This window comes from Culex pipiens, chromosome 1, assembly GCF_016801865.2.
Source record: "Culex pipiens pallens isolate TS chromosome 1, TS_CPP_V2, whole genome shotgun sequence".
In the NCBI taxonomy this organism is placed as follows: Eukaryota; Metazoa; Arthropoda; class Insecta; order Diptera; family Culicidae; genus Culex; species Culex pipiens.
The window spans coordinates 46,049,260-46,075,000 of NC_068937.1; the positions used below are offsets into that span (position 1 = coordinate 46,049,260).

Sequence of the window (25,741 nt, forward strand, 5' to 3'; positions counted from 1 at the left end):
GATAATTAGATTAAGGCCGCCCTGGACTTGGCTGTAGAGAGTACCCGAGGTTCCCCGCTGGAGGGTAGTTTCTGGAACCCAACTTATTTGGTGACCGGTGCCGTGACATCCAGCTTATTGTTTCGCCGAGTGTCGATCCGAGTGGTTGTGTCCGGTAGTTTGGTTGTGAAGTTCCTCCCGGGGTTTTTGCTAAGGTCCGCGTGGTCGCCGTCGCGAGTGTCCTTTTTTCTGTGCGTGCGGGATCTCTAGTTGATCCTTAATCAGTGTTACGGAAGGACTGTTCCTAACTCAGAGTGTGTTGCTGGTTGAAGTTCCAATTGAAAAAGTGATCATCTGTGTTGAAAACAACCTCCAAGGACTAAGTTGCTGGATAGTTGGTGCAAGTCTGCTGCTCCGAGGAGTTCCACCGGCGCGAGATCTACGGCCTTCAAAATGCCTCGGGTTAGTCCATTCAACATAATTTTCATTTTCCTTGGATGACTTTCGGACGATGACAAGCGGATAAGCCACATCAGACATCCAAATCTCTTTATCACACTCGGGGCATCGGTCTGAAAGTAATGAAAGAAAAAAAGACACAAAGGGAAACACTAATTAAATTATGTGCGGTTATGCTAATTTAATTTTCATTCAAGTTCTGTGGTTACTTTTTATTTGGACAATGCTGCACGCACTGTGGAGTGGTATTGCAAAGTATTGCGACATATCGGGTGAAAATTGCGTAATGGGATTTAATTATTTGTTGTGTTAACGTGGTTAAAAGTGTCTCATGTTATGTAAACTGTTTCAGCTAAATATCTTCGGTTTCAATGAATACTCGGTAAAAGGACCTGTCACCAAACCGGCACAGGTCATTGTGCAAGTCACGGTATGGTGGAAGCAAAATATTATGAATAGAGATGACCCATTAGGGTGTAATATGGTTGTATGGAAAAAATAAAATTGTCCAAATTTAGCTAGCACAGCAACTTTTTGGTTCCTTATAGGGTCCTTAACAACTCCCCAAAGTTTGGTAACGATTGGTTTAGTCCTCACTCTGCGCAAAGCGATTCAATTTCCCATACAAATTTGTATGGGAAAAATCATTTTTTATAAATTTTGATATTTAAAAAATCCACGTTTCACGCTATATCAAAACTGGATTCATATTTGGATGCTCTGGAATGTGCTCTACAACTTTCCCTAAGAGAGTATGGTGCTAACTTACTGCTGAAAGAAGATACAGCGTGTTCAAAACTCGTCTAAAACGTGTTTTTTGATCGAAAATCACGTTTTAGACGAGTTTTGAGGACGCTGTATCTTCTTTCAGGAGCAAGTTAGCACCATACTCTCTTAGGGAAAGTTGTAGAGCACATTTCAGAGCATCCGAATATGAATCCGGTTTTAGTATAGCGTGAAACTTGGATTTTTTAAATATCATAATTCAAAAAAATGATTTTTCCCATACAAATTTGTATGGGAAATTGAATCGCTTTGCGCAGAGTGAGGACTAAACCAATCGTTACCAAACTTTGGGGAGTTGTTTAGGACCCCAAAAGGAACTAAAATAATGCTGTGCTGGAAAATCGATTTTGATATTACACCCTAATGACCCATGGAATATTTATTTGTAGAAAGTTGTTTTTACCTTTCTGATTCAGGATATGTACGATTTAAAATATTCTATTGGTGAAAATTGCGTTTTTTAGAGAATGAAAAACATATTCCCCATGGAAAGCACCATGGGAGGAGGCGCATGATATCTCAACCCAATTTTATTAGTTTGTAAATAATCTTTATTATACGTCGTATTTCAAAAAGTTTTCATTTGTTTTACCTTAAACGACTATTTATTTTATTTATGAATTAAAATCTCTCTCTCACTCTTTTTAAGAGCTGTAATAATTTGAGTGAGACCAGTGACTAGATTAATTAAGAACGACAAGGCCGGACATTTTTCATCCCAAAGAATAGTGATTGCTATGAAAATTTATCAGAACTTTTACAATAACCATTCATTTGTCCTCGAATGGGACCATCCATAAACCACGTGGACACTTTAGGGGGGGGGGGGGGGGGGTATGCCGATTGTCCACGCTCCATACAAAAAAGTTTTTTTTTGTATGGACAATTGTCCACGAGGGGGGGTGGGGGGGTTGAGATTTCCAAAAAAAGTGTCCACGTGGTTTGTGGATGGTCCCAATATTAAAAACAACGGGGAAGTAAATGTTGGCCCCGGTCTAACCTAGAGGTTAGGTCGTTAGCTCAATCCAGGGGTCTCCCTTCTGAGATTCAAAAAGTGTCCACGTGGTTTATGGATAGTCCCTAGGAGCAATGTCGTACCGCTTCTTTAAATTTTTTCTCCAGAATCGTTCAATGTGCAATTTTAAAGGAATTGAAAAAAAAATCGTTGAAATAGAGCCTTTCTTAAAAAATGATGAGACTCCGACAAATATATTGGTGCAATTAATTTTTCAGAAACATAATGATACCACCCAGTGAGAATTTGACCTACAGCTTCGAATCTTTTTAGGCTAAACTTCGAATGCCATTTTTTTTAATTTGAGAGGTACATTATGGGTCGCAAGATAATTATATTCAATTAAGAAAAACATATTTGATTGACATTATTAGAAAAAAAATAAAAGGTACTCAGTCTTTAATGTTACACGGAGAAAAAATAGTTCCCAAAATCGTGAACAAGCGTTCATGAAAATGGGAACCTCGAACAAAGTGTTCAAATGCCATGGTACGATTTTCAAAAACGTACCATGGAATTTGAACACTTTGTTCGTGGTTCCCTATTTCATGAACGGGTGTTCACGATTTTGGGAACTCTTTTTTCTCCGTGTAGTCTATGATTAACTTAAAAAAATATGTATCGATATTGCACTTTGTCGATCGTTTGTGAGAAGCCAGAAAACACACTTTCACGCGCAGCGTAAAACGCGCAAGCGTAAAAGTGCTGTCGTTTATGCTTCGACTTGACGACTTGCGAGAACGAGCCGGGACTTCGAATTTCGAAATTCAATCGAAAGAGCGCATCAAAACCTTCAAATTAGTAATAGGATTTTTTCCTGGGACGAATCCTCGCCGTGCACGAATTTTTTAAGATTTCTGAAAAAAGCGTTTTTCCAAAAGCAAACCTTAAACCTTTCTTTTGTAAGAAAGGCAAAAAGTCAAACGCTCTCAAATAAAAGTGCGGAATCCAATCGATGTAAAATTTGTTGAGAAGTTTGATCGAGTCGTGAACACTCAGTTGGAAAGATAAATTCGAGTGAAATTGTAAATAAATCATTGGGGAGAATGATTCTGAATGATCCCTCACCTTTTTCAGAAATTTACTCTTTATGTAAAGAAAAATCATACAGCTATAACTTTTGAACCAACCGTCTGATCAATACCAAAATTTACTCGAATACAATTCATACCAAATGCTTTCGATCGAAAATGGGCTGGGACTTTGAATTTGATGTTCAGTACATGATTCTGTATAAAACCAAAAATTTAATAGGAAAAAATAGGGTAAACATAAGACGTAAAACAGTTATATGGCTATATCTCTGGAAATAAATTTTGGAAAAGCTTAAAATTTTGGGCCCAAGCAGTTTATGGCGCATGTTTTCGAATGGCTTTTTGTTTGAAACTGAATTCTTTTAATTTGTTAGTGTTATCTGTAAAAAAGTCCAAAAACGACGAAAAAAAAAACGAAGTTGACTTTATAGCTGTCGGCCACCATTGCTAGTACCAACCACTAGTGTCTTCCTTTTATCTACAAGGACTTCGCCGCCCTGGGCTTCTAAGTGTATGAAAGTATGGCACGGAGCGACGGCGCCGAATACCCATATTTACACAAAGAATTTTAGAGCGCCCGCCGCGGGATTCGAACCGGCGACCTCTGGGTTGTGAGTCCAGTGCGCGGTCCGATTGATCCACACGGGCGGGACGAAAAATACCTCTAAAATGGCTTTGACCACATTTACTGGTCGAAAATTGTGAATCGGAAAATAGAATGTTCGTCTCCGACCCCACTGCTACAGATCTGACTTATAAAAATTGTGGGTTTTACGAGCGGTTTTCCAATTATGGAAGACACAAATTTTTAAGAGCAGATACAGACATCACACAGGTTTTCCGGAAAAAGAGCTCTCAATAATCAAGCTTTGAGTTCTGGGTTTCGGGCCAAAATTCAATCGAAAGAGCGCATCAAAACCTTCAAATTAGTAATAGGATTTTTTTCTGGGACGACTCCCCGCCGCGCACGATTTTTTAAGATTTCTGAGAAAAGCGTTTTTCCAAAAGCAAACCTTAAACCTTTCGTTTGTAAGAAAGGCAAAAAAATGTATAAATTTGGAATGTGTAATTTAAGAAGGTGTAATTTTGGAAGGTTGAATATTACCTCTTTTATAATGTAGTTTTTCCTCAATTTATACTGAAAAAGATACATTACACCAGAAAAGTGATAAAATTATTTTTTTTTTTTTTACATGAAAGATGTACTTCTTCCCAGATGTAATATTACTATGATTTTTTTACTGTGTTTCACAAAGAGCCCTTAACTCTCTAAAACGCTTTTTTTTTAAACCTTTATTATCTTATTATTATTAGTTAGAATTACTTCCAACTTGCTGTGAGTCATTCAACTTTATTGTTAAAAAAACTTGCTGCAACAGGCTTTATTACGCCTCAATTGTAATCTTATTATTCATTCTGTCAAGATGCATTTTTGCCAGCTTCGGCATCGTTTGTGGGCGTCTCTTAAATAATTGTGAAATTGTCCTTTCTTGTTGGCCGGATGCATCATTTGAACCGAGCTTAATTGATTTCTTGGAGTTGGATACTAGCAAAAAGGTTGTTAAACAACATTTTACTCACAAATATATTGACTCAGTCAAATGAGTATGTAATATTTTGTGTAATAATGTAAATTAATGGAACTTTACTAAAATGAAACCAGGAACTGCTCAATTTCGGGCAAAGGGCCACTAAAGGAGAAGAGGGTCCATAACAGGCAAACAAAAACTCTTTTTTTAAATAGCTATTTCTCAACATAAAATAAATTAATTGATTAAAAAAATAAACGAAATTGTACTAAAAATTACCAAAACGAGCTTCTGAACAAAGATTAAAAAATACTGTGAAGGGGTAAGTTATTTGAGCAATGTCTCAACAAAACGTTGAAAACTAAGTTCTCGACAAATCTATCATAAATCATTTTTCTTCTGCCACTTTCCCATGACTTAAAGCAAGGAAGCTCATTAGGAGAAGCCTAATCAGACAACAAAATCAACAACACGGAAAAAAAATTGAGCGAGAAATCATGAATTTCGATGCATGATTTGGTGATAGTTTTTATGACTTCATGAATTTTACTCATGAGCAATTCTCTACGAAATCGGTCTTTTTTCTTCAATTTTATTTTTTGTATTTTTTAATCCGGCTGAAACTTTTTCGGTGCCTTCTTTATGCCCAAAGAAGCCATTTTGCATCATTAGTTTGTCCATATAATTTTCCATACAAATTTGGCAGCTGTCAATACAAAAATGATGTATGAAAATTCAAAAATCTGTATCTTTTGAAGGAATTTTTTGATCGATTTGGTGTCTTCGGCAAAGTTGTAGGTATGGATATGGACTACACTGGAAAAAAATGATACACGGTAAAAAAAAATTGATGATTTTTTTATTTAACTTTTTATCACCAAAACTTGATTTGCAAAAAAACACTATTTTTATTATTTTTTATTTTTTGATATGTTTTAGAGGACATAAAATGCCAACTTTTCAGAAATTTCCAGGTTGTGCAAAAAATCATTGAGCGAGTTATGAATTTTTGAATCAATACTGATTTTTTCAAAAAATCGAAATATCGGTCGCAAAAATTTTTCAACTTCATTTTTCGATGTAAAATCAAATTTGCAATCAAAAAGTACTTTAGTGAAATTTTGATACAGTGCACCGTTTTCATGTTAAATCCATTTTTAGGTGACTTTTGTGAAAATAGTCGCAGTTTTTCATTTTTTAAAATTAGTGCACATGTTTGCCCACTTTTGAAAAAAATATTTTTGAATAGCTGAGAAAATTCTCTATATTTTGCTTCTCCGGACTTTCTTGATACGACCTTTAGTTGCTGAGATATTGCAATGCAAAGGTTTAAAAACAGGAAAATTGATGTTTTCTAAGTCTCACCCAAACAGCCCACCATTTTTTCAATGTCGATATCTCAGCAACTAATGGTCCGATTTTCAATGTTAAGATATGAAACATTTGTAAAATTTTCCGATCTTTTCGAAAACAATATTTTTAAATTTTTCAAATCAAGACTAACATTTTAAAAGGGCGTAATATTGAAGTTTAGCCCTTTTGAAATGTTAGTCTTGACATGAAGTTGAAAAATTTTTGCGACCAATATTTCGATTTTTTGAAAAAATCAGTATTGATTCAAAAATTCATAACTCGCTCAATGATTTTTTGCACAACCTGGAAATTTCTGAAAAGTTGGCGTTTTATCTCCTCTAAAACATATCAAAAAATAAAAAAAAATAAAAATAGTGTTGTTTTGCAAATCAAGTTTTAGTGATAAAAAGTTAATTAAAAAAATCACCAATTTTTTTTACCGTGTATCATTTTTTTCCAGTGTAGTCCATATCCATACCTACAACTTTGCCGAAGACACCAAATCGATCAAAAAATTCCTTCAAAAGATACAGATTATTGAATTTTCATACATCATTTTTGTATGGACAGCTGCCAAATTTGTATGGAAAATTATATGGACAAACTAATGATGCAAAATGGCTTCTTTGGGCATACCGAAGGCACCAAAAAAGTTTCAGCCTGATTAAAAAATACAAAAAAAAATCGAATGACCGAAATCCTAGAGAACTGCTCTCATGCAATCGTGCATAATAATTGGGTCCTAAAATGAAACTCAAATTGCTGATATCGACGGTAACATTTCAAAAGGCATCATGTACATTTTGACACTTTCCGGGTTATTGCATATTCTGAAAGTACTCCTAATAAGCTACCTCTCCACCAAAAATGAGCAAAAGTTACTTCAATAAAGTCTGTTTAATCATGATTTTAAATAAAGTAACATAAACAAAATCTCTGCCATCAGCAGTCCCTGTTTATATAGCCCTGTCAACCTGTCAAACAAAAGACTACATGAACCTCGTGACGAAAAAAAAGCAACATGAACAAAGCGCCATGTACATTCGGCGAAGAAAAACGAATCATAACAAAGCGTCCCCCTCAATGACAGCAGGGTGATATAGAAGTTGGTGTTTTCAAAAGAAGTTATGTTTGTTTTTCTCAAATAAAATTACGGAAATAATGTTTTATTGAATTTGGATGATCAAGTATCAATAAAAGCAACGTTTTTCATCGTTTGTTATCATTAGAACATCTTATTTTGCTTTTATATTAAAATGGGAATTGAAAATAGATGCTCAACATTCAAATGCGTTTTTCTCAAAACGCATGGTTTGTACATGATGCTTTTTGAAATGTTGGCGTCGATATTATTGTTTACAGCGATAAAGCTTATTTTTAAAATGGATTTTTAAATCAATTTTGAAAAATTAACCTCGCGGTCTTTCTTGACAGAAAAGCTCCTACTTGACAGCTCGTTCCAACGGGACCATAGTTTATCAATCGAAAAAATGTTGTCTTGTCAAAACAAAATTTTACATTAAAATAAAAAAAAGTGATCAGAAATGGATTTTAATCGTGTTTTTACCGTTGTACATAAAAAATTACATAGGGCTTTAGTACCCAATTCATGAATTTATGAATTATATTTTTGAATATTCATGAATTTTTGTTTATGAAATCATGGCTAGTAGTGGTTACAAACTAAGAATAATTGTAACTGACAGTTATTTTTGTTTTAAAATAAAATATGTGGAAATTTAAGAAATGCTGAAAAAGGTATTTCGTCCCAAATTCACACCCTTTTAAACACAAAGAACCAAAATAGATCACGCTGCGATGGGGGATAGCAAGCCTCGTTCTAGCTGAACGGCCGCGAAAACAATTCCCACTGCACTGAGCACCTCACCACGTGTTTATTTGTGTGTGCGTATGTGTGCAGGGGCCGTACGTGTGATGTAATCAGTATTCATCATCTGAGTCACGTAGCGTCGCGATGTGCCCCTCCACGACTGGTGGAGGAGGAAGCAGGTCCCGCGGGTGCGGTGGACGACGACAATTTCCACACCCACATGTCACACTGGCTTCTATATGGCTGCTCCAGTGCTGAATAAGGGCCCTTGTCTCGCGGAACGTTAAAAGTATTCATTTATGGTTACTTAATTAGAGACACACGCGATGGGATACAAATACAGTACGTTAGTGTTTTTGCTTTGAGGGCTAGGAAATATTAACTTAACGTAAAAAATATTGATTGAAATTTATAAAACATGAATATGACATAAATTTGTTTTCAGCGTTACAGACTTGGTTAGAAATTACTAAGAATTCTCTCAAGTTGACGCCATAAATCAGATCTGTATACCAGCGTATGGTTGTTGAACTCCTCCTCGCAGAAAGGAAAAGGATGTTCTCCTACAGGAAACCGGAAACGAGAGCAGTTTGTGCACCTTCCCCTTGGAAAACCCATTTTGCGTGGGTGGCTTGAAGAAGGAGAGAAGGAAATTCGGGAGAAGGGCGCTTGCAGTTGTGGCTTGTTCAGCGATTTTGCCCTAATATAAGTGTAGTACGAGCACACAAAGCTACACAGAGCCAGCGCAAACCCATCGGTATCAGCATAAGAAGATCGTCTTAGCGTGATTATCGTAATGGGGTTTTTCCTTTGTTGGTGTTGCTTTTTCTTCATGATTTTTTACTAACTTGCTGGTCATAGTAAAAAAAAGTCAATAATTATTCACAATTTCAAGTCTGTTCAACTTTGTATTCTGTTTTTTGATAACTTTTCAATTATAAAATTAATTAAAAACTGCTTTTTCTGATTTTTTTTTTAAATTTCAACATATTTTTCAATTATTTTTTTTATTGCTGTGTAATGGATAAATTTTACCTCCCAAGGATTTCCAGCCTGGAACCTCTCTTCCTCACCCTCTCGAGTGGCTTCTTCTGCTCGGGGATGGATGGATGGTGACACAATGGTCGACCCAGCAGACACAGACCGGGATACAACGTAACCAAATCCAGCAAACCCGTCACACAGGAAATGGATCCTTCACAGTATGTGCGGTTAGAAGGGCTCCGAAAAAAAATGATGTGAAAAAAGGATAAGTGGGGCTGCTTAAAGAAGGGCTTCGCGAGCTTTTCCGTGTGATGATAGCGATCGGGTTGACGTTGAAGAGTTCATTTTGAAATTGACGGTTTTTTGAGCATGAAAAAAGTAATCAATGGAAAAACTGATCAAATATTTATAAAATTTAAGAAAATTAGTTGGAAAATTCGTTCACATTTTTATCAGATTTGAACCCAAGAATGCGTTGATATTTCCTATAAAATATACAGATTTAAAGCCAATATTTATTACAGAAAAACTTCCACTGGCCAATTTTAATACCATTAGCCTGGAGTGCGCAGAATTACTGTTGCAAAAATATATAAAAAATTGTCAAAAAAATTGCGATACCTCCGGTAACTTCGGGCTCACCAGGATTTTGATGAATTTTTGTGTCAGGAATTATATTTTCATGCGTCAAAAAATATCCAAAAACCGAAAAAAAGAGCGAGTGATTTGCAAGTAACTGAAAAATAGTCTGTTTTCAGAAATTTTGATCAAAAATATTTAAAATCAGCAGCATGTTACTTACAATAAAAATAACGAATTTTAGATTTAGGAGAGTAATTCTCCCCGAATTCCGGGAATGGATTTTTTTGTATGTTTTTCTTGGGACCATCAACAAACCACGTGGACACTTTTTTGGAAATCTCACCCCCCCCCTCGTGGACAATCGTCATACCCCCCCCTAAAGTGTCCACGTGGTTTATGGATGGTCCCCTTTGGCTGATATAAATATTCGAAAATCTTGTGTTGTTGTGTCTTCAGCAATGGTGTAGGAATTTATGTGGACTATTTTTGGGAAAATGCTGTTTTTTTAATAAACTTTTTTCATAGAAATCTATTTTCATTTTTTAATATATTCATAAGGCTTATAAGCAGGGATGGAATAATCGCAAAAAAATCAATTTCGCTTGCGAACTTTCTTCACCCACGAAAGAGAGAGGAGGCAAATCACGCAAACGAAAATCGTTCCCGAACTTCTCCAAGAAAATCAATCTGCTGATGATTTTTTGTGAATTTCCTTGTCAGCACCACTTAAAAGTATTTATTTCACTTTGTTTACACACATTGTTCATCAACAAAATGTGACAGGTCGTTTTTTGACGTGTGATGTTACACTTGCAAGTGTAGTAGTGAATAAGATGTTCCGCCGAATAATCAAGATGATGATATTTTTAGGTTCCTTTTACCGATCTTTCGTGCGCGAGAGAGGAGAGCCAAGTTCCCTTTTGATTTTTTCTCTTGATGAACGTCCAACGATTTTCTTTTGATGATGATTATTCCATCGCTGCTTATAAGGGACAAAACTCATTGGTTTTTGAGCCATAGTAAAAAAACTGGGGACTGGGCCATTCGGCAGAATGACGGTCGGCGGAATGACGTTCGGCAGACAACCAAAAGGCAGAAAAGGTCATTCGGCAGACAAACATTCGGCAGAAAGTACATTCGGCGGAAAAGTACGAATGGCAGAAAAATGTTCGGCAGAAAAGGTCAAATGGCAGAAAGGGTCATTTGGCGGAACGTCGATTGGCAGAAAAGCACATTAGGCAGAAAGGTTCATATGGCAGAAAAGTACAGAAGGCAGACAAACAAATGGCAGAAAAGATCATTAAGCAGAATATATCATAAGGCAGAATATTATTTGGCAGACAAAGGGGGTGGGTTTTATAGAAAACCTAGATGTATGGGTATCAAAAGATCGGAAATTGTATGCCCTTTCTAATGCCACAGAGATTGACTTGTGAATCGTGGACCGGTTCGGATGCCGGCGGATTTTCCGACGACGAAATTTCGGGTTTAAACGAAATTCCAACGAAAAATCTATTCTATCGATACAAAGACCCCCAAAATGGTGTTATACCCACTCCAGAATGTTTATTTAGCAATTCTATGGTAATATATTGACGTTCAGTTAAATTAAAAGTTTGCAAAACTAAGTTTAGATAAGTTTTATATAGAATTTCCAGAGTTATATAAACTTTCATACTAAGTAAGTAGTAAACTTGATATTCAATCCGAATTATTTTTTTAATCAGTCAAGGATGCCTATTTGGAGTTGGGAGACTGGAATTATTTTTTTATTTCTGTAATAGTATTTGTTATATAACTTTTTATGGAAATCATCTTTTCATGAGCTTTTTATAGCAAAATGTTCGGCATGAGTTTCTGAATAAAACGTAGTACTAGGTTTTTGTCAAATTTTGAATTGTTTATATGTTTCAACACAAAATGTGCATAGTGCCCAAGGGGTGTAAATATTTTTTTTACATACAGTTCTTTCTTTTAATGTGTACCAACATTGACCAAAATATGACATCGGTATTACGTCTACAGCCCGAGTTATTCAACTGTCTCATTATAGACGCACTTGGCAGGAACAATGAGACACTCTACGAAAATCAATTATTTTCTAATAAAATGTCATGTTTTTGTATTGTTCCGTTGCAGGTTACTTGCCTTAATTACTTTAAAGCAATTTTACCAACTTGAAACTTTAATTAACAAAAGTCATACCAAAAAGTATTAGAATTTTGTAAAATCCATATATTTATACCAAAAAACTTTATATTTATATTTATATAAAGAGTTACATATAGTGCGTCCATCCCGGGAATTCCCGAGACAAAATTCCCGGGATTTTTCCAAAACTGGGAATTCCTGAATCCCGGGATTTTTATATTTTATCCCTGGAATCCCCGAAATCGGTAAAAATATCAAATTTTTGTCTGAAAATTCAGATTTTGTTGTGGATATAGATGAACAACGATTAAAAAATAAAAATAAAATATTAAGCATATATCAGCATTAATTTTACTTATAGAGAATAATTGTTAGATCCGTAAATTGCCGTAAATTGCCGTAAATTGCCTAGCGCTTGAAATATTTTCTCTTCACTTTTATATTCATGAATTTAAATTGAAAAAAAGTAATTTTAAATATTTTTTTATGAAACATCTTTGGCAACGAAGATGAATGTATCGAATCAGAACAGCTGTTTTAGTTTATTTTTTTGCATAATGTTTTGATTTTTCTGATTGATTTCGGTTAAAACAGAAACAGAACAAAACAATTAGTACACCGATCTCCAAATTAATTGCTCTGAAATCTCGTGTACTTATTCAGTTTGTACTCCAGATTTTCTCCAGTTGGCGGTAGGGACATTAAGATAATTTGTAAAATATTTTTTGTTATTTATTTGTTTTATATTAATCAATAAATATTTTCTATATAGAACATGAATGTCTAAACTTATATTAAATTTTAAATTTGTTGGTATGATTTTATTTGCTGTTTTTTTATTTGTTGTTTTAGACATTTTAAAAAATTGTTGAAGCTTTTCTGGTCATGTCATATAAAAAATTAAAAATATGTATTTATAAGAGACTTATTTAATTTGAATCACACTGGATTAAAAATTTTGATACAGTTAAAAACCAAAGCACAACAAAGAGCAAAAACTAATCTTTCAAGCTATCTAAAAACGGCTATTCTTGTTCAGATTGAAGAGTAGATTTTCACCAATAAACAGTATTGAGCTAAATCCATGATTTTTAGCTTGAAAACATAGATTTTATTAATGTTTTCAAAATTCCCGGAATCCCGGGAATTCCCGGGATTTCAAAAATGTTTTTCCCGTTTCCCGGGAAATTCAAAACCCGGGAAAATTGGACGCCCTAGTTACATAGATTTTAAAAGAAGAAAAATCAAAGTCTCTCATTGTTACCCATGGGCTGAAAGGAGTGGGGAACAATGAGGCAGCCCTGGATTCTGGGTATATTCTTAATTTTGGTCAAACCAAATGAAAGGACATTGTAGCCCAACTCATTCCCTATGAAACGTCGAAAAAAATCTGGAGAAATGTTAGTTTTTGGTGTTTATGGCAGCCTATGAGCGAAAAACTAATATTTGTCCATAATTTACTTTTACACCTCAGAATCAAACATTAATGAATAACTTTTCAAGAGAGCTTCCATAACCAAAGCCACTATTATGGCAGACGTGTATCGTGTAGACACACCTTTCCCCAAAATATGAGCTTGTTTGGTTGAAACTACTATGAGAGCCATTTTATCATTCTTCCCCGTGTCTAATTGACGACTACTCTACCCTAACCTACATTGTCGTGTTTGCAATTATCATTAGAATTGGGTACTAAAGCCTTATGTCAATTTATATGTACAACGGTTAAAAATACGATTAAAAACCATTTCGGATCACTTTTATTCATTTAAGTGCCAAAAAAATTGACAAGACAACATTTTTTCGATGGATTAACTATGGTCCCCTTGGAACGAGCTATGAATTAAAAATCCATTTTAAATCCTTCGCGGTTGTTCAAAGGGTGATTTTACTCAGAAAAATAAGCTTTATCGTTGTGAGCAATAATATCACAAATTTAAGCTTGATTTTAAAACCCAATTGTGAAATTTTGTGCAGTACAAGTGAAAATTATTCCCAGTCAATCAATCGGAATTCTGAAACGGAATTCAATTCGAATCGATTACGTATTCCGTGTCAAACGCAACAACCGATACGTACACGGAAAAGGAGCGCTAGTTTATTGTAAACTTATGGTACGTTCGTTTAAAGAGCCGGTGCGGCACTGAGTGACGCACTCGTCGGTGCCAGTTTTGGTTCAATCGAACGTCATTTGTCAGTGTGCGTGGAACTCGCATCAAACTGAAAAATATATCGAAAAGCACTAGAGTTTCAGTTCCAAGATGGCGGTGAAACTCGTGCGGAACTAGCGCGAGTTTCTTCAAACAAACACTTTGACAGCTCTGAGTGCGGCACTCAGTGCGAAACTAGCCCTCAAACGAACGTACCATTATAGAAACAGACCCCCAAAATTAGTTTTCAATACTAAGATATTCCATAAAAACCAAAAAAAAACTTCGTGCATTTTTGTCACTTTCCATATGAAAGAAGTTTCAAACTTGTCGTGCTATCTTGACACAGCCTGAAATTTGATGTAAGTGCGACAATTGGGTACTAAACTGCCCATGTTCGCATAAATGTCCCATATGCAAAAACAGTAAGCTGAGATAAACGCTTTTGAAGTTTGTCCCACACATAAGGCACGTGTTAAGTTTTCGCGAACAAATGGATTTCCTCCTGACTTCTTGAACAAAGTACTGGATGTTATAGGCTCTTTTGAAAGGGCCTACAATTTTGAACCAAACTGCATCAATAACTCGAAATCGATGAAAATGCATATGGGACATTTATGCGATCAGGGGCAGTAAAGCCCTATGTAAATTTTTATGAACAACTGTAAAAACACGATAAAAAAACCATTTGTGATCACTTTTTTTTCATTTTAATGCAAAAAAAAATATTAACAAGACAACATTTTTTCGATGGATCAACTATGGTCCCCTTGGAACGGGCTGTCAAGTAGGACCTTTCCTGTCAAGAAGGACCGTGAAGTTAATTTTTAACTGGTGGATCAATTCTCAAATTTAGTTCTCGGCTTATCAGTCCCAGTAGCAAGTAAAACGAAAATTTTGTTTTACCTTTCGATATACATAATATCATTTTCAAGGGTTTTTTTAAAAATTGAATTAAAAATCCATTTTAAATCCTTTGCGGTCGTTCAAAGGGTCATTGTACTCAGAAAAATAAGCTTTATCGTTATGACCAATAATATCACAAATTTAAACTTCATTTTAGGACCCAATTGGCCAAAGGGATTTCAGGTTAGAAAGCGTTTGGCACAGATACGAGCTCGACTACGTAAACCTTTTCAATTATATTTCGGGACTCCGGCAACCAAATTCAGCCAAACTTCGGGGCAATGCACAGAATGGTCAACCAAACAAAACGTAATTGTTATTGTTTACATTGCGTGCTCTCGTTTTTGTTTATTCAAGATCAGACTTTAAAACACGTTTTTCTCGGAACGTCAAATACGACGTACGACAAGACAGCATGACAGCGGTAAATAATTGTAAAGAGAGATTTGGATTGTCTTAACGTGAAGACTTCCATCATTGTCATGATTTTTCGTTCAAAGATATAAATTTTGCGTCGCTTTCAATATTTTGACAAAATTCCTTCAACAAGTTGTTTAGAATAGTGCCCTACACACAGCCCGGGAGCATGTTGACAGCTCCCATACAAACTGAGCGTACCCCTTTTTGTGGGCCCAGTGGGCCTAAGATGGCGGCCTTCGATATTATCTAGCCAAGCTTTTGAAAATGGCGAATAGTTTAAATAAATAAAATGTTTGCCTTGTTTCAGTTTAAAACGACAAAATATGCAGTCTAGAATCATTTTCTTAAAAAACTTGTTTAGAGATACGCCACGTTCAAATAGAACAGTTGAAGTGAGCGGGCCGCGAAAGCCGTTACGAAAAAAAAGTTTCCCATGCAAATTCTGAGTTGCGTATTTATTGGGCGGACTCCGACGAGGCCCACTCGCCATCTGTCGGTGGATACGCGCAACTCACGAAAACTGTCATGTTAGGGGACGGCTGCCTACACATGCTGATTCCTTTTGGTAACGATTATCCCATTCCTTGTAATGTTATGGAAATCGTCATTAATCAATGACTGCCAAGTAGGACGTCAATGACTGTGCCACAAAATTTTATAAATTTTGAAGCACATTTGATTTAGATCAAAAATTCTTTCAGTGGCTTCAAGAAGGTAACAACCAGCACATGCTGATTCCTTTTGGTGCTGAAATTCGTTAAATTGAATTTAATACAGAATATTTTATAGTGATGATCAATTTTCTTCGAAAATGATCAACGGCTTCACCTCAAGCTAAGAACCAGATGATCCGTTCGACGCAGTGATGGGCGCAGAACTTTGCGGCTGTCATCATAGCCTGCCTCTCATCGACCATTGAACATAGTATGCTCTGTAGATTGTTCAACTGACAGATCACAGAAAAATCGAACTGGCGCAAAGTGCTGCGTCCACCACTGCTTCAAACGAATAATCTTGTTCTCACCTTTACCGTTTCAAACCTGTGGACACCTAGTTTCGAGTAGAAATCACGCAATAGAGAAACGCCAAGACAATGCTGAAGCTCGAACAAGTTGTTTTTTTTTGTATAATTGACCTGAAAACCGAAATTACAGCACACCACAATGGTCCTGAATAACAAAACCGTGCGTCGTCGCTAGAAAACCGCTTAACAATGTCGAAAAATATTGATACTTTGAATATTGACGTCGTACGGTTGCACGGACGACAAACGATGGATGGACTCAGCAAGGTGTACAAAAGTACTGCGAAAATGTGATCTTTTTGTACTTTCATTTTGAGTGTAAACAAATTGATTTTTTAATTCATTATTGTTTTGTGTATTGTTTTCCAACGTTTCCAACTAAGAAGAGATCCTGCCAAACAAAGCTTTCTGCCGAATGGTTTTCTGCTGAACGACTTATTCGGCCCAATGAGTTATTCTGCCATTTGTACTATTCCGCTCAACGACATTCTGCCAAACGACTCATTCGGCCTAACGAGTTATTCTGCCATTTGTACCATTCCGCCTAATGACATTCTGCCAATTGATTTTCTGCCGAACAAACGTATTTTCTGCCGAATGACCTTTTCTGCCGAATGACCCATTCCGCCGATTGTTTTTCTGCCGTTCGGCTTTCCGCCGAATGTCATTCTGCCGAATAATTTTCTGCCGAATGGCCCAGTCCCAAAAAACTGACTGTGTTTTTTGAAAATGGAAATCTCAATAAAATTCTGGGCTTTATGAATTGTTAGTCTTGAATTTGAGATTTACGGAAAAAGAAGATAATTTCACAAATGTTTCATTTTTTTACAAAGAAAATAGACTATTAGCTTCTTGAGCTATTGAGACCTAGAAAACTTAATTTGTAATGTTCCATTATCTTTTATCAGCTGTAAATCAACAACCAGAGGTCAAATCTAGATTAAATTTTCAAAACAACCTATCCCTCATGGGTTTCCTATGCAGATAGGGCCTTTTGAAAATTTAATCGAGAAATCTTCATTGTTTTTAGGCTGTTGCAAATATAATACTTTTTTGTAAAAAAATGATGATTTTAAATTCTTGTAAAATAGACGAAATTATTGCTTCTTTTTCTAAATTTTAGAACAGAAATAAATATAAAAAAAAAAACATTTTGAACCGCTTTTATCGCGATTTTGAGCAAGATTATGCGTCAAATCATCGTTTATTTTTAGTTTCCAATACGGTTTGCTGTAGATTTGTGTTAAAATTTTGAAATTTAGATAAGTTGCAAATTCCCAACTTCAGCCAAGTGCAACAATTTCCACTTCACCCGTGCGGCAAACCGATAATGGTGTACACAGCAAATTCTAATGTTCGTTTTCAGTTAAAATTTACTGAAAACTGCACTGCTGAAGTTTTCAGTTAGTTTTCCGCTGAATTTCAGTTAAAATTTGTATGGAGCTGTCAAAGTTTGCTGAAATTTCTGCAAGTTTTCATTTACTGAAAATTTAAGTAGTGCAGATTTCAGTTAATTTAACTGAATTCAGTAATGAGAGTTTGGTGTGTAATTCATGCGTTCCAGACTGTCAAAATTCCAATACGTCATTGCCAATCTTCGGTTATCTGCTTTTGTTCTTTTTTGAAGTTTTGGGCCGAGACTCTGCTTAAAACAGTCCTCATCAACACTTAAAACATTGCCGAAGACACCAAATCGATTAGAAGATTCCTCCAAAAAAATACAGATTTTAGTTTTGAAGTAAACAATCAGTGTTTAGGAATATGAATCAATATAAATACAGAACATTATTTGTGAGAAATTTAGATAGGATTTTGTATGAAATACGGAGTGATTTAAACATATTTTGTAAGATTTTAGAACAAAATTTTTGTCAAATTTTTAAACATTGTTCCTGACACAAAAACTTATCAAATTTTTTTTATTGAGTTCGCGTTTTTTGGGACGTTTCAAAATTGGGCTTCAAAATATTCGCCCTCTGGTCATAAAGCCCTCTGGTCATAAACTACCCTAACACTTCTGGAACCATCCCTTAATCACGTTATGAATGAAAATGACGAAATTCAGAAGCATAACTAAATTAAATACATCGTGTTTGCTCAAATAACTCAAGTTAACTTTTTAATTTATGATTCATGATTTATTCGCGTGATTAGTGTGTATTCCTAGAATTCGATAATATTTTTTTTAAGGCATTACATGATTGTTCAATGGTTCCAAGTTTTTTTTAACTAGATGTAATCCATTTTGATTTGAGTAAGACTAAAAATTAATTCTCTCGCATCCAGCTTCAGGGGACTGAACATATTAAAAAAAAAAAACATGATTTGCCGAAATCGAGAAGAAAATGTTGTCAAAAATGAGTAACGTCAATTTGACTTGATCGTGATATCTTGTCGCATGTCGCCTTTTGACGTTTGTAGAAGCACGCGTCTAAATGTTAACAATTTAATAACAGCTTGATCTAATTGAACTGCCTTCAAAAGCAGTTCACAATTCTACTTCATGTTTATTTGTCATTAATTTGTCGTTCCAGCATTTTTTTGAAATTATTTTGACGCTCATAAACATTAAAAATTAAATAACTGTACAGTGAAAAATGTATCGGTACAAAATCACGAAGATTGATTGATTGGCGATTTGTGATTTGACTCCAACCAGTAACCGGGCCAAATACAATGGCTCGTTAGTTGTACCAGGTGACCTTTTCAACAAACTTCAATTTGACCCAATTAGAGGCAGTACACCATATTCTTTTTTTAAGTCACCTTTTTTTAAACGATTCTCGATTTACGCAACTTTTTTTAAGTCATGGCTTAAAATGAGAATGTCCATGACTTAAATTGAGAATATGACTTAAATTAAGAATCTTTGGGATTTCGTAATTTGTCGGAGAATTTTCATCATGTATCAATTGTATTTGGTTTAGTTATGTTATTAAAACATTTTAGCATGGTTTTGGAACACCTGGGATGTTCTAGTCCATCCGAAACTTCCGGAAATTTTGTGCAGCAGGCTAACCGAAGAAACAAGTTGAAACTTCAAAATTTTGACAACGGATCCTACCCAGACTGCTTCAGTGAGTGCGGTAGGCTACAGTGCATTGTTGTAACGACTTATTGGGATGATCTGGGACATCCAAGGACTCCCTGGAGTTAAGATCTGAGGGTCTACCGCCGTAACAAGCAAGAGGTTGACGGTTTTTGACCTCGGGACATATCCGCATGGCTTCAGTGAGTACGATAGACTACTTTGCTGATGTGTTGGGATGTCCTGGGTCATCCAAGGACTCCCTGGAGTTAAGATCTGTGGGTCTACCACCGTAACTAGCAAGAGGTCGACGGATTTTGACCCCGGAATATACCCGCATAGCTTCAGTGAGCATTATATACTACTTTACTGATGTTCTAGGATGTTCTAGGTCATCCAAGGACTCCCTGATGTTAAGATCTGAGGGTCTACCGCCGTAACAAGCAAGAGGTCGACGGAGTTTGACCCCGAAATATACCCGAATAGCTTTAGTGAGCATTATATACTACTTTACTGATGTTCTAGGATGTTCTAGGTCATCCAAGGACTCCCTGATGTTAAGATCTGAGGGTCTACCGCCGTAACAAGCAAGAGGTTGACGGTTTTTGACCTCGGAACATATCCGCATGGCTTCAGTGAGTACGATAGACTACTTTGCTGATGTGTTGGGATGTCCTGGGTCATCCAAGGACTCCCTGGAGTTAAGATCTGTGGGTCTACCACCGTAACTAGCAAGAGGTCGACGGATTTTGACCCCGGAATATACCCGCATAGCTTCAGTGAGCATTATATACTACTTTACTGATGTTCTAGGATGTTCTAGGTCATCCAAGGACTCCCTGATGTTAAGATCTGAGGGTCTACCGCCGTAACAAGCAAGAGGTCGACGGAGTTTGACCCCGAAATATACCCGAATAGCTTTAGTGAGCATTATATACTACTTTACTGATGTTCTAGGATGTTCTAGGTCATCCAAGGACTCCCTGATGTTAAGATCTGAGGGTCTACCGCCGTAACAAGCAAGAGGTTGACGGTTTTTGACCTCGGAACATATCCGCATGGCTTCAGTGAGTACGGTAGACTACTTTGCTGATGTGTTGGGATGTCCTGGGTCATCCAAGGACTCCCTGGAGTTAAGATCTGTGGGTCTACCACCGTAACTAGCAAGAGGTCGACGGATTTGACCCCGGAATATACACGTATAGCTTCAGTGAGTATGGTAGACTACTTTGCTGATGTGTCGGGCTGACTTGAGTCATCCAAGGACTCCCTGGAGTTAAGATCTGAGGGTCTACCGCCGTAATGAGACAGAGGTCGATGGGTTTTGACCCCGGGACTCACTCGCATAGCTTCAGTGATTATGATAGACTAATTTGCTGATGTGTTGAGATGTTCTGGGTCATCCAAGGACTCCCTGGATTTATGATAGACAACCAGATCTTAACTCCAGGGAGTCCTTGGCTGACCCAAGTCAGCCTAACACATCAACAAAGTAGTCTGCCATACTCTCTGAAGCTATGCGGGTATGTCCCGAGGTCAAAATCCGTCGACCTCTTGCTTGTTACGGCGGTAGTCCCACAGATCTTAACACCAGGGAGTCCTTGGACGACCTAGAACATCCTAGAACATCAGTAAAGTAGTCTACCATACTCACTGAAGCTATGCGGGTATATTCCGGGGTCAAACTCCGTCGACCTCTGGCTTGTTACGGTGGTAGACCCACAGATCTTAACTCCAGGGAGTCCTTGGATGACCCAGGACATCCCAACACATCAGCAAAGTAGTCTACCATACTCACTGAAGCCATGCGGATATGTCCCGAGGTCAAAAACCGTCAACCTCTTGCTTGTTACGGTGGTAGACCCTCAGATCTTAACTCCAGGGAGTCCTTGGACGACCTAGAACATCCTAGAAAATCAGTAAAGTAGTCTACCATACTCACTGAAGCTATGCGGGTATATTCCGGGGTCAAACTCCGTCGACCTCTGGCTTGTTACGGTGGTAGACCCACAGATCTTAACTCCAGGGACTCCTTGGATGACCCAGGACATCCCAACACATCAGCAAAGTAGTCTACCATACTCACTGAAGCTATGCGGATATGTTCCGAGGTCAAAATCTGTCGACCTCTTGCTTGTTACGGCGGTAGACCCACAGATCTTAACTCCAGGGAGTCCTTGGATAACTCAAGATAGCCCAGCAGATCAGCAAAGTAGTCTACAATGCTCACTGAAGCTATGCGGGTATATTCCGGGGTCAAAATCCGTCAACCTCCTGCTTGTTACGGTGGTAGACCCACAGATCTTAACTCCAGGGAGTCCTTGGATGACCCAGGACATCCCAACACATCAGCAAAGTAGTCTACCATACTCACTGAAGCTATGCGGGTATATTCCGGGGTCAAAATCCGTCAACCTCCTGCTTGTTACGGCGGTAGACCCACAGATCTTAACTCCAGGGAGTCCTTGGATGTCCCAGATCATCCCAATAAGTTGTTAATGCACTGTAGCCAACCGCACTCACTGAAGCAGTCTGGGTAGGATCCGTTGTCAAAATTTTGAAGTTTCAACTTGTTTCTTCGGTTAGCCTGCTGCACAAAATTTCCGGAAGTTTCGGATGGACTAGAACATCCCAGGTGTTCCAAAACCATGCTTAAATGTTTTAATAACATAACTAAACCAAATACAATTGATACATGATGAAAATTCTCCGACAAATTACGAAATCCCAAAGATTCTTAATTTAAGTCATATTCTCAATTTAAGTCATGGACATTCTTTTTTTAAACGATTCTCGAATTAAACACCCCCATTTCGTTGTGTAAATCAAGAATATGGTGTACTGTCAGCAGCAGCAGGTGGGGATGGTAAATATTTAATTTCTTGATTCATGCAATTGCTAATAGAAACATAGTGAAAAATAAAAATACCTGCACGATTATAACGTTCAAACTTGATAATAGCTCGTAAATGGCTCACGAAAAAAAAACTTAAAATAGAATGCCCCAAACACAATGAGGTTGTATTACATAAGTACCACTTCCGGTGTACAGACGACAATAACAAATAGAATCGTAATTACGATTGTCTCCTCGTCCGAATGGAGGCCGATATTGTACATTACACACACACACATTAACATACAATTTAATGGTATCGACTCGTGGCAAAGTAGGAGACGAAAGGGGGCACAAGGTGGTATAATGCAGGTGGAATTGTGATGAAAAAAAAAAAAGAACAAACGCAGCGACACAGATTCTGAGCGGGTCGTCGTCTGTCGGCAAATCCAGGTGTGGTTTTCGCTCAGTGTGGTGTGCGGTTGCCAGGTGGAAACTGTATACAGGCGGTGAATGGAGTCGGCAGTGGCATTCCGTGGACGGAGCACGCTCCGCGACCGGAATGGTCACGTGGAATACCGACCTGTTGATTGTGGTTGGAGGTGATATTATGTTGTGGGTTTCGGAGAATGAAAAGCCGGGTGGAATGAGAGGTTTCAGTCAAGTTTCAGTGTTTGATTTTTTAGGCCGTTGCAAATATTTTGCAAAATTTATGTTGTCCCCTTTGTAAATCTGCCTGAAAAATCAAAGTTCAGAATTATAGAAAATAATATTATCGAAACTTTTTATAATATGGGATGTCACAAAAATAACTGCATACATTATTGTTACTTGGAAATACAGGAGATGTTCGTTAAAAATAAACTCCTGTTTTTTTTTATTATGGGCCTAGTTGCATAATTTTAATATGTTTATCGCAATGCTTTAGAAGTTACATGAAATACTACATTTATTTCGTTTTCTAAAAAAAAGGGGAGCCCAAGTGAACTAATGGTCATATTTTGAGTTTCTATGAAATACTCGAATAGCCATTTCATATGCAAATTTATGATATGAAATTGGACATACTTGAGTTTGGAAATTTTATTGTTATAACATTAAAATGGCTATGACTTTTAACCATAAGACCGATCGGATTTAAGTGGTTACATACATGTAGAAAATCTCAAAATTTCATATTTCCTAAAGCGAACTGTCAAACTTTGTGAGCGTTTTTCTCGAAACATCGAGTTGATTTACGGGTGCCACGATATCTCGAGATTGGATGGACCAAATTGGCTGAAATTTGAAGTGAAAACTTTAAAGACATATCTCGTGTGCATGACGGAGCTCGATTCTGAAATTTCAATTTTTCAAAAATTTTAAAAATCAGATACTGGTGATTTTTTATATGAAAAACAGAAAAATATTTTTATCTTTTTCTTTAAAATAAACTTTTTGAAAATCGGCCTTTGTCATGCCCACGGGACCGATTTAATAAGTCTTCACCAAATTTTTGAGTCTATTTGGTCAACGCAGTGTTGTGATATCGTGGCACCCGTTTTCTGAAACTGCTAACTTCAAATAGCTTTATCTCGGTAATGATGCAACCAAATGTCTTGAAAATTATGTTGGTAATAGTTGAAAATGTATATTTTAATGCTCTGAAAACAAATTTAAAACATAGTTTTAGTGTGTGCTGAAACCAACCCTTGACATATTTGCCGATTTACATGTATGTAACCCCTTAATATTTCGGGCTTTTTAAGCGTTCTTTCAGCAAAATATACAAATTAACTTTTTTTAAACGATTTTAAAGCTTTGGTTAGAAGAGGATAATGTCTTTTTATATTTTGTTATAGTTTTAAACAAATAAATATATTTGTACTAAAGTTTTAAAATATCCATAATTCATAATTTTAGGCATTGTAAAAATAAACTTTGAATTATTTATTAAATATTAAAATAAGAAAGTAAAATCAATAAAACGAAAAAAAAAACAAGTAAGTAATTCAAGTAAATGTCGATTTTCAGTAAAATTTAAAAATAAATTGAAAAAAATCATACAATTCATTGAAAAATCAATCAAAATTTATTTAAATTTTCTTCATATTTTATCCGATTATGATGCTCCTGTTAATAACATAAAAATAAATTTTCGTCACATTAAAAAAGTTCTAGATTTTGAAACTTAGATGTATTTAAAATCTATTTTTAGTTAAATTCTACAAAATTTGCTGCTGCCGCTGCATGCTGAAAATGTTACTTTTTACTCTGCATCTGTATTAATATTTTGTTTATTTTTTGAAGAACATATTTTTTCCCTGATCTCTAACTTTACTGAAATTGAATCCATTGCCAAATCAGCTTAATATTTTGAGAATTTAGGAAAGTTTTTTGCCAATACAATCAAATCGAAATTAAATTCAAATTAATTCTGCAGGATTAGAAAGTATCAAATTTGTTGACAAGTTTAAGCAACAAAGTTTATTATTTAGAATTTCTTTATCTGTCATAAGCTGAAACAATAAAAAAAAATACAAGAAGTAAAATCCTGATGTTATTACCGATTTTATGCAATCTTACAAAACATTCGAACATTCAGTCTACTTTATTTCTACAGTAAATTTTTTATTCAACCTGTCTGTTTATGAAATTCTTTAGAGATCTATCTATCTAATTGAAATATTACGAATTTTTAAAACCATTTTGTCATAAAAGCGAAATTAAATATGATTCAATTTGTTAAAAAATATTTTCCGATTAATAGTTTCTATTAAATATCATATTTATTTGAAAACTGCGTTTCTGACAAATTTATGTCCTGTATTGCAATTATTAAATCAAAACTCTAAAATTAGAGCCAAATTTTAGTTTCGCCTAGGGCGCCGTGGACCCTGGTACGGCACTGTGTCCATGCATTTATTTTAATTTAAAAATATTTGAAAACAGAAATGCATTCCCATTCCCACAGTAAAATATTTTGAACTGATGTGACAAAATTCAACATTTTTCTTGATTGGTTTCTGGTTGTCATGTAAGGTTAAAATCTTTACGATTTAAAAAAAATTAAAGCGCAGCTAAATTTACAAAATTTTAATAGTAAATCGTACCAATAGTTTCGAAAATATCCCGACACTTAAAATTAGTAATTTTACCAGGGTAATTCTCCGCCAACTCACACAGCAGTTGCCCCGACCCCTCTTCGATTTGCGTGAAACTTTGTCCTAAGGGGTAACTTTTGTCCCTGATCACGAATCCGAGGTCCGTTTTTAGATATCTCGTGACGGAGGGGCGGTACGACCCCTTCCATTTTTGCACATGCGAAAAAAGAGGTGTTTTTCAATAATTTGCAGCCTGAAACGGTGATGAGATAGAAATTTGGTGTCAAAGGGACTTTTATGTAAAATTAGACGCCCGATTTGATGGCGTAATCAGAATTCCGAAAAAAACGTATTTTTCATCGAAAAAAACACTAAAAAAGTTTTAAAAATTCTCCCATTTTCCGTTACTCGACTGTAAAAAATTTTGGAACATGTCATTTTATGGGAAATTTTATGTACTTTTCGAATCTACATTGTCCCAGAAGGGTCATTTTTTCATTTAGAACAAAATTTTTCATTTTAAAATTTCGTGTTTTTTCTAACTTTGCAGGGTTATTTTTTAGAGTGTAACAATGTTCTACAAAGTTGTAG

General features: G+C 36.1%; 1 protein-coding gene across 2 annotated transcripts in view; it reads left to right on the top strand.

Annotated features, from left to right (window-relative positions):
- The window catches only part of LOC120417017 (chaoptin), a 171,389-nt gene continuing 145,648 nt past the window's right edge, over nt 1–25,741 (top strand). The window contains exon 1 of one of the 2 annotated variants that reach the window (XM_039578953.2): nt 1–441. In XM_039578953.2, the coding sequence (XP_039434887.1) occupies nt 433–441 (9 nt within the window). In that variant the 5' untranslated portion in view covers nt 1–432. The remainder of the gene's footprint in view (nt 442–25,741) is intronic. The other variant, XM_039578955.2, reaches the window with a different exon arrangement.